General features: G+C 35.6%; 1 protein-coding gene across 1 annotated transcript in view; it reads left to right on the forward strand.

Annotated features, from left to right (window-relative positions):
- NAA16 (N-alpha-acetyltransferase 16, NatA auxiliary subunit) overlaps positions 1 to 10013 on the forward strand; it is a 72979-nt gene extending 62966 nt beyond the window's left edge. The window contains exons 13-20 of the mRNA XM_069802620.1: positions 201 to 329; positions 901 to 1114; positions 3231 to 3424; positions 3655 to 3763; positions 4265 to 4363; positions 4939 to 5082; positions 7816 to 7913; positions 8187 to 10013. Of these exons, the coding sequence (XP_069658721.1) occupies positions 201 to 329; positions 901 to 1114; positions 3231 to 3424; positions 3655 to 3763; positions 4265 to 4363; positions 4939 to 5082; positions 7816 to 7913; positions 8187 to 8387 (1188 nt within the window). The 3' untranslated portion in view covers positions 8388 to 10013. The remainder of the gene's footprint in view (positions 1 to 200; positions 330 to 900; positions 1115 to 3230; positions 3425 to 3654; positions 3764 to 4264; positions 4364 to 4938; positions 5083 to 7815; positions 7914 to 8186) is intronic.
- The last annotated feature ends 385 nt before the right edge of the window (positions 10014 to 10398 follow it).

A 10398-nucleotide genomic window follows, 5' to 3' on the forward strand; every position in this document is an offset into this window, starting at 1 on the left:
AATTATTCCTTTCTGTCTCGGGGAGCACAGGGTATCACAAGTATTATTCTCAGTCACTGGGTGATTACATCCATTTTCTATTGTATTCCAAGTAGTTGAAAGATTGATTGTTTCCTACTAATGGCCTGAAACTAGCCATAGTTGAAAAAAAGCAGCAGGTAAATTATAATAGCAAAAAGTGATAATGACACTTGTTTCAGGAAGGAACTTCTGCTATGGAAAACCTAAATGAGATGCAGTGTATGTGGTTCCAGACTGAATGTGCTGCAGCTTATCAAAGGCTAGGGAAGTATGGTGATGCCTTGAAAAAGTGCCACGAAGTAGAAAGGGTAAGTAGGTGTGAAGGCCATCAATCTCTTTTCCAATATTTCTCACACACTAATGAAGATAATTGCTGATGTCATCAGCATAATTTTCTTTGCATATCAAGTTTCTAGTATAATGATTTTTAAAAACAGGTTAATACTTGGTGATTTATTGTAATAGATAAGATGTCATCCCTAGCCATTATGTGAAAAATGATTATTTGAAGTGAGGAGGATTCAATATAAAACACCATGTCTCCGAATTATGCAACTATTTGTGCATTAACTGTATGCTGTCTTTTGCCAATTGTTTTAATCAGAACAATGACATTTCAGTTTGCTTTTTAAAAGATGCCTAAGTCTTTGAACAATCACATTATAGTTTCTGTTAAAAAAATGAGATTTTTCTGGGTGGGCTTTTTCCCTACTGACAGGTTCTCTTGGATAGTCAGTATTATAAGGATATTTCTATGCCTGTTAGATATTGCCTGTAAATAATACCAGTTGTAACTTTAGTCATCTCCATCTAATTGAAAAAATAGACTAAGCTGGGGAAGTGCATAAGAGTTGTGTGTTTTATCTTTATTTCTTGAAGCATTTTTTTGAGATAACGGATGACCAATTTGACTTCCACACGTACTGCATGAGAAAGATGACTCTTCGTGCCTACGTAGATCTTTTGAGATTAGAAGATGTGCTCAGGAAACATGCCTTCTACTTCAAGGCTGCTCGATCAGCAATTGAAATCTACCTGAAGCTCCACGATAATCCTCTTACCAATGAAAGCAAAGAACAAGAAGTGAATTCAGGTATCTAGACCATAATGGAGGCTCATATGTGTATGACACATGTAAAAGCTTATTAAGCTAAGTTATGTGCCATAGAATAAATATGAGCTGTAACATACACAAGTTTTTCCTCTTTTCTGTCGCAGTATGGTAACTGAAAAAAATCATAGATAATATGCTACAGCTTTCCTCCTCTTTGCTCTGTTCTCCTCTCATCATATTGTAAAACTAGGTCATGAATGAACATAGCTGTAGTTGGAATACTTGGGGAAGAATGGCATTTCAGAATATTAAGAGGAAAAATGAAATCCAGTTCAACTGTTTGTCCATTTAAACAAAAGATAAATGTCATTAACAGATAAATTGTGAAACAACGGATAGATTTTGTGGGAAAGCAGTCTGAATTGTAAGAATTTTATTTTGATCTAGGGTATTTAATTTGTTACATAGTAATACTAGTTAACACTGCATTAAATTTTATTATTTTCCACATAACTTCAGGACCAGAGAATACATGGATAAGTGTGTATTAGCAAAATAAATATATTTAGGAAATTACTCAAAACTAGTGTTAAATGGAAAGCAGACTTTCTTAGGAAACCGGTGGGGTGTGGTTTGGAAATCTGAGGATTCAATGACAAGTGAGTTATGAGTTTTTTTCCTCTAAGATAAATAGTTGCTTCTCCTTTTGTGGAATCACAGCTACTGGCAGCACTGCAGTGGCTGTTAACTCAAGGGATGAAATTAATGTCTGGCTCTTTGCAAAGGGAAGAATGTTTGACATGGGGGAAGAAGTTAAACTAAACCAAAAATGCCACTTAATATTGCCAATACATTCTTATTTTTCACTGAGAGGTGAATAAGTTTTTCCATATCTGTCTTTGTATAATGAAGTACATCTAAAAAGAAGCACATTTCACAGCACAGTTGAACTTGCATCTTTTTTCTCTCCAATTTTAATTTGTTCCTGTATATAATGTAAGATTGGTGTGACAGAAGATCTTGGTAGCAATATGTCATAGAAACTAAGGTGGGGAAGGGTCTAAGAAGTCATGTTAGTTCATTTGCCTGCTGTGCATTGGGATTCAGTAGGCTCAGCCCCAGGGGAAGACAGCACTGTATGAATAAGGTAAAAAGTACGCTTGCTTCTCCTTGCTTCCTTATCTCCAAATGGTGGCTGGGCCCTGGTGGAGAGGTCGTGGTGCCATAGCCACAAAAAAAGATGTGTTATTCCCTCAGTAGCCCGTTAGTCTGTTCCTTGCCACATTATTAGCACAAATCCTGTTCTCAGTGAAACACCACAGTAAACAGAGTGGAAACTACAGTATTATTCTGGCCAAAGTGGTCAGATCAGTGGGACAGCAGGAAAGGAAAAAGAGGGGCGAATGGAAAGGCTGAAGGCTCTTCACTTCTGTGTGAACTTGTAGGAGACCATGTTTTGTGTGTTCTGCTTTTCATGCAACTGTTAAACCTTCTTGGTTATCTAAATGCTAGTCCAGCCTAAAAATCTGAACACAGCAAGCAGCCTGAAGATTCATATAATGGTCCTGCTAAGACATACCAGAATATTTTATCTCTCCTCATGCCAACAATATCAGTTTTTGCTTGCATCCGTTTAGCTATCCCATGGCATTTGCAGAAAATCAGTGCAATTATCATGGCTGTATATTGTTCAGACACTTTAATGAAAGATAACAAGTTTGTTTTAAGATGGAGTGTAAAATCCATCTGGATGTTTCTAGTTAGCATTAGAAGGAAGCTGAGCTACAGTTAATATGGGAGTTCAGTATTACACTTAAACCATTGTCCTTTTCTAAGGTAAAACCTGTCATAGATGCAAGAACTTTACGTAGTTAACCTTTCAAATAGTCAAGGTTTCCATAACAATTATGTAGGAGAAAATATGCAAGATCAAGTGTTGTGTTATGCTATAAATAGTAATCCAGCAGTAATGTTGGACTATGTAGTGATGATGGTCTGGCAAGTGCTGATGTTTATGGAAATTGCTGTAAAAGTATGCCATTTTGATATGGGGGAGGAGTGTAGTGGCATGTCTGAGTGTTGTTTGAGGGAAACAAGATTTTTAATTAAATACTCGTATTCACAGAGTTACCGTTTTTTTTACCTTAATCTGTAGAAAATCTCTCAGCCAAAGAACTGAAGAAAATGCTTAGCAAGCAAAGGAGAGCACAGAAGAAAGCAAAACTTGAAGAGGAAAGAAAACATGCAGAAAGAGAGCGACAACAAAAGAATCAAAAGAAAAAGCGAGATGAAGAGGAGGAGGAAACTAGTGGACCCAGGGAAGAGCTAGTTCCTGAAAAACTGGAAAGGGTTAGCATGGTCTTTCTTGTTAAATTCATGTGATTATGATAAAAAGCCTATAATATGGGATTACTATCAGGTTCTCCTAAAAGAATCTAAGGGTTTTTATAAAATAATTTTTGCATGCAAAGATACCTTTTAGCAGTCTATCTGTGTTTACACTGAAGAAAAGTAATATTTGTCCTCTAATTTGACATTTATTTTAAGCTTTAAATTTCACTCTGTTTTTATTAAAACAGGTAGAAAATCCATTAGAAGAAGCCATTAAGTTCCTTATACCACTCAAGAATCTTATTGGAGATGACATAGAAACACATTTATTAGCATTTGAAATATACTTTAGAAAAGGTAAAGTACTGCATAATTTTATTTTTGCTTTACAAAATTTTAACTCTTCACTGCAGCCTATGTTATCTGAATGTAGCCTAAAATGGTCTGGAATAGATATTTACTTGACTGAAGCAGGGGTTTGCATCGTATCCAGTAATAATAGGGGAAATAGCACTTCTGTTTAGCCACCCTTAAAACAAAAAAACCTAAAAGCCAAGTAAGTTGTAGTATATACCAATAAATGCTGTAGAAAGATATTTGCAGTGTGATCTTTAATTATCTAGGGGAAAAAGCAGCCAAACAGATAGTAACATCATCTATGCAGTGTTGCCAGAGTTTGAGCAGCAGGCATTTCTATCTTATTAAGCAATTTGGATGGGAAAAATAAATCTCCTTTCTAATTCTGTGTAGGCTTTGTTTCTAATGTTTGTGCTGGATTTACTAAAGAAAACAGTAGTTGATATAAAAAGTTCTGTATTCTTAATCTTGGTATGTTTTTGTTTTTTCTCCTTCCCACAGGAAAGTTTCTGTTAATGTTACAGTCTGTCAAAAGAGCTTTTGCTATCAACAGTAATAACCCATGGCTACATGAGTGCTTGATTAAATTCTCTAAAGCTGGTATGTGCGTAGGAAGTACGTATGTATGTATAAAGATATAGGAAGTTATATTGTACAAGGACATAACTACATATTTTTGTAATGTATAAATACTCTTGAAACACAAACTGATATGAAGAAAAATGAAATGGTTTGTTTTCCGTGGTAATACCCAAGAAAACACAGGTTGTGCTATGCAGGGTACTGCGTATGTTTTGTATCATACTCCTTCCTCCATTAATCCACCAGGTGGACCAAATAATTCATCTTGGCTAGATTTCAGAGGAGTAGGTGTTCCAAAGATCCTTGAAATTCTGAAGTTTTAAGAAAATAAGTGGCAGATATGGGAGAGAGATTCTGACTGTAGTGAAGTATGTGTTGTGAATTTGCCCCACAAAGGTTACATGACAGAGCATCCTTTATGAATGTTTCATCTATAAATGTATCAGTAATGTTTGTGTTGACCTGTTTTGTTTCTTACTGTGCCCAGATTTTAAAAATGGGAATTTTAGCAGTGATCTTCACGGTTTCACAGTTTTCTACAGTTGTTTAAATGGCTTTTTTTGCTTCTCTCCCTCTTGCCTTCCGCCTTCTAGTATCTGACCACAGTAACCTCCCAGAAATTGTGAGCAAGGTCCTAACTCAAGAAATGCAGAAAATCTTTGTTAATAAAAACTTGGAAAGTTTTAATGAAGAATTTCTCAAACACAATGCTACCTCCATTCAGCACCAACTGTCAGGTTTGTATAACTTCTTAATGCTCTTGCAAAGGAGATGATTGAAGTGATTTAAATCCAGAATCTTTATCTGCAGTTCATAATTAATACATAAATTCTAATGAGCCAGAAATTCACATGTTCACATTGGGTTTTTTCTGCTTGCTTTTACTGTGTTAAAAAAAGTGAATGAGTTTTCTTTTTTTATTAGATGCATAAGGAACCTGCTTCTTGCCTCCAAAAAGTGCGATCAAACCACCACAGATACTCAAGTATGGAAGCACTGTCATCCCTCCTGTTGCAAATTCTAGTTTTTGAAGTGATAGAAAATATAAAGCAAAAAAATCACTTTTATTAGATGCAGTGCTTTTCCCTGTTTTCTTATCAGCTGGAATGTCTCTGTTCCTGCTTGTCGCTTTGTCATGTAGTAATAGCATCAGGAAAAATACCATGACAGACTTGTTATTCTCCTTTTGCTTTACAGCTTCATGGTCAACAAAGAAAATGTTAAAATATGACACTCTTACACTGTTTGTGTAGAAGAGCTACAAGTAGCTACTGAAGTTAAGTCAAAGGAAGTGGGAATTGAAATTTGTCATGTCTACCGAGTACAGAAAGTTTTGGAATAGTAAGAATTTGTCACCTGAAAAGCTAATAGAGGAGAAAACAAAACATCTCTGCAGCAGTTAGGAAGCAAAAATAAGTGTAGATTTATTGGGCACTTAAAGTACTTAGAACAGTACTCATCTCACCTAGTTTGTAAAAGTTACCCATGGTCTGCCCAGAATCACTAGAGAAAGTTAGCTTCAGAAGATTGCTCATCTCTCTTAAAGGTAGGTTAGGTAACTTACCCCAAAGTTATAGAGGCCATTATAAGATCCCTGTTTCAGGACAGCATCTTGAGAGGAATAGTCGCACCACTTTCCTGCGAGCAGGCTCAAGATTTGGGAAGTCAAGTACAGATATCTCAGCAGGCAATTGCTCCTGATTCTTACCAATGTGTTCTTCCACTCTTGTCATTGTTAGGCAGCTAACTGGATGTTTTCCAGGTTCTGCTTTCTGGTCCTCCATTATTATGGAAAATAGTACAGTCACTTTGTCATAGTAATTCTACAGGCTAAGACTGTCATACTTCTGAGTTTGGCTTCACACTGCGTACATCTTTAGTGCCTTTGAGAAGAACCCAAGCTAGATCATTGACAGTGGTGGCACCCATGGTAGAGAGATGTCAGGGACCCCTTTGAAGAAGGTGAGTCTATCCACACTCTGGAGGTGAGGGGCTTAAATGCATAAAAGCTCCTTAGGGTCAGTCAATGGACCTTAGGGTCCATTGATCACTGTGATCAACAGTGTATCAATTTACAGGCAGTGGGAACAAAGGTGGGATTAGGATTTTAAAGTCAAATCAGGAGTGAACTAACCATAGACGTGTCCTTGGTAGCTCTACGTCTTCACCTATGTGTCAGTCTTCTGTTTATGCTGAAACTGTTTATGTTTGAAGTGATTGACTTAAATTTACTGTACAATTTATAACTTCTTAAACTGTAATCTTTAATTCAAGTTTGAAAATGTAAGGGTCTGAAAGACCCAAACCTTAAGTCTGAGAGTACAAATGAGTGTTTTCTTAGCTTAAGATGATTACTAGTAAAAAAAATTATGAGCAGAATTTTAATTCCTTCTCAGTTTCTGTACCATAGCCCCCCCAACTTTAAAAAAATGTAACTAGTTTAAGTTTAATAAGTTTTTTGACAATGATGGCTCAAACCCACATATGTTCAGTCTAGCAGTTGATTTTCTGAAACCTTCTGGATATAAAAAGCAGTAGGAACTAAGAAACTTTGATTAGGAAAACAAATTTAATAATTGGGGAAGTGAGTTGAGCAAAAGGAGATAATACAGTCAGAATGTGGGTGTTTTTTTTCAGTAAATGATTTCTTAAGCTTTTTGTTCTTTGTGGTAATTATGTAGTGAGGTGCGTCTGGACTTCATATTTGGGAAAAGAAAAGTATATGATATGCCTACATGTTCATTAAGATGAGATTTTAAATTACGGCAGCTATGATATGAGGAACAACACAGTATTTTGCAGACATGGCCAAGACCAGTTTTGATAAACGAACTGTGGTCTGGGAAGCTGCATAGGTACATTAATGCAGTGTCTTCTCACCAGTGTAGTCTAGTCCAGGCAAAGCACCGAACTTGCATTACGCTTTCATTGTACCGAAGCTATTTCACTCACCTCCACGTTAGTGGCCCAGCTTGGCCTTACTTTCTGCCACACGGACATATACTGGTCTAAATTTCTTCTGGACTGTGTTCCACAGTTGTTTAAGTAACTGTATTGTTCACTTGCCTCCAGTACTCTCCAAAAGAGTTCGAAGTATCTCTGAGAAAATGTCTTTTATTCAGTTCTACATTTGTAGGATGGATTTCATTCAGCCTGCTGATTTGAAGGGCTGAGTCACCAATATATTCTTCATGTGTATTTCTTGACTGACAGGTTTTCAGTGAAGTGAGGCATTTCACTTTTGCAGAAGCAGATTTCCTGTGTTACTCAATCCTTACGCTTCTAATAAATTTCAAAATAGCTTTAGTTTTGTTAGTTTTCAGTTATAAATGAGGAAAATATGGTTTATTGAAACTTGTAAGAAGTCCTAATTCACATTGATCTATAAGTTTTTTGATTGTGTGTCTGTATATGCGGAATTGCATTTAGGAATGCTATTATCTAAATGTTGTGTTCTTTCTTGTAATAAGGTGCAAAGATGATGTATTTCCTGGACAAATCAAGACAAGAAAAAGCAATTGCTGTTGCTACTAGATTGGATAAAAACATGAGAGACAAAAATGTGAAGGTAAAAGATACAGTATTTAAAGACAAAAAATATGTGGGATCTTAAATAATGTATATTTAACTGCAGGATAACATACATGCTTCATATATCATGATAAATTAGTATTATTTGAAAGAACAAGGTTTCAGATTTTTTCCCCTAAGTAACTACAAGATATCTGAATACCAACAGAGAACCTGTGTTTGCTCAGACTAGTATTGTTTAACAGTACATCTTTGTAGTAATAAACCAATTGCAAATCACATTTATTAACTGTTACTTTTGTTTCTTTAGACATTAACAAAGGTTTTTGAGGCACTGCTTGATGGTAGTTTTGGAAGCTGCCACACTCAGTGTGAAGAATATCAAGCAGCATGTCATAAACTGTTTCCTTTTACGTCTGCCTTTATGCCTGCCACAAATGAGGACGATAGCAGCATTGCATCTGTGAATCATACAGCCATTAACCATGATTTGCTGTGTAATGAAATTTGAAGTAGTGTGTGCAAGCCCGTGTGTGTGTGTGTATACCTACATGCACACGTATACAAAACTGACTCTCATTACATGCTGGCTGGATACAGATCAGGGTTGCTCTTCCGGGTTGTATTTTAATATCTTTAACAGGTAAAAAACCAAAATATTTGGATAGTTATATGAAATGGAGTATGCTATTAGTTATTTTTTTCTCCCAACAAAAACTGCCAATATTTATGTAAACATTATCCTTAATCAGCATTTTTCATGTTTATACTTGTACAGTTTTAAGTCTTTTAATAATCCATCAGCCCTCCCTCACAAAAAGTATGGATATTAAAGACTGCTTTCACGTAAGTGTTGTTACAGATAAATGTGATCATATCTTGTTAATAAATTATCATTTGAGCTTTTTTAGCAGATTAAGACTGAAGTGCTGCTTGAATTACCCTCTTTGTCTTCTACTGTTCTTTAGGTTTTTTTCCTGGGTTTGTTGGTTTTTTGTTTTGGGGTTTTTTGTTTGGTTTTTTGTTTTGTTTTTTTGTTTTTTTTTTATTTTATTTTTATCTTTGGTCAGTTTGGTTTCCTTTGAAGCACAATGGCAATGAAAGCATTGGGGGTTTGCATGTTTTTGTCAGGTGTGTGTCTTATATGGAACCAGTGTTGATGGATATGAAGATTAAGTTTGTGAGAAAAAAAAAAAACCTAAGGCTTTTTGAAAACTATTCTGTCTACCTTGTGTTCCATAGCTATTGTTTCCTTAAGTTTATGGTCAGTTTAACATTTTTAAGTTTGAGTATCCTGAAGCAATTTCCTGAGAAAACATAATGAATTTGATACTGTTTTTTGTCCTTTGTTCCATCTTCCCCTTTCTCTTTTTCCTTCTGGTTTCTCCCTATCTGTTCACCTATTGACACTTAAGTTGAAAAAGCTGCTCCAATTTTGGGCAAATGCAGAAGGTACAGTAATGGGGAATACAGTCCTTCTCTACATCATAAAAATTCACTGGTAAGTTTACTGTATTATCTCCATTAAAAGTCTTAGTTGTCCACATATGGCCAATACTCCAGTACTTCTCATGCCTAAATACTATTGCTTTAGGTGCTGTAAAGCAAATGGTATGTGAGGAGTATGTTTTACACTTAAAAACTATTTAAGGGAGCACAAAGAGGCTGACTACAAATCATAATGAACCTTTTTCTTACTTTGTATTCTGGTGCATTAACTATTAAGTATACAACACATCAAAATGGAAGTCTGAATCTAATATACCTATTTAAAGCATAGTATTGCTGGACAAAATGGCTACATATGACAGCTTTACATTCTATAAGAACTGCTATCAAAACATAACTATACTGTGGCTTGTACAGAAAATCCGTTTTCTGGAAACTGTAATGGAATCATTCAATCTTGGTTTGTTTTTATTTCACTGCAATGTAAATAATTTCAGTAATATTAACTAGCCCCTCAAAGGCAAATACAAGTTCATGAAGAGGGGATTTTATTAAGACAAATAAACTGTTCTAATTAAAATTCTCCTTTGTGTGTCATCTGTTTAGATTCAAAATTGTTGAATGGAAAACTCACTGTAAAATATTGCCAACATATGTTATGCTGTAATAAATTATTTTGTACACACTTGCCTTTGGTTTGGAATTTTTGCGTATTTATGGACATCAAACTTCAGCCCGTGACATTCTTTAGGTTTTTTCCATTTAGCTGCAACATTCACTGGTTTAATATGAACTCTGTAAGTAGTTAGGGAAAAAAACCCCCACTATTTAACACATTGAGAGATGTATCTCATATATAGTAACATATCACCTTGAAACTATGACAAGATATTTTTGTCTTATGTATTCATCATGTGCCATTTGCTGTGGAACAACTTGCTCAAAGATGTCTCAAGCAGGGAGAGGTAGTGACCATAATGGGATTGGTTTGGCTCAGCGGTACCCTAGCAGCATTTGATCAGCCCACATAAGGTGAAGACATGAAGTGGTATGCTGCTTTTCTGTCTTATAGT

The sequence above is a fragment of the Haliaeetus albicilla genome, chromosome 15, assembly GCF_947461875.1.
Source record: "Haliaeetus albicilla chromosome 15, bHalAlb1.1, whole genome shotgun sequence".
Classification (NCBI taxonomy): Eukaryota; Metazoa; Chordata; class Aves; order Accipitriformes; family Accipitridae; genus Haliaeetus; species Haliaeetus albicilla.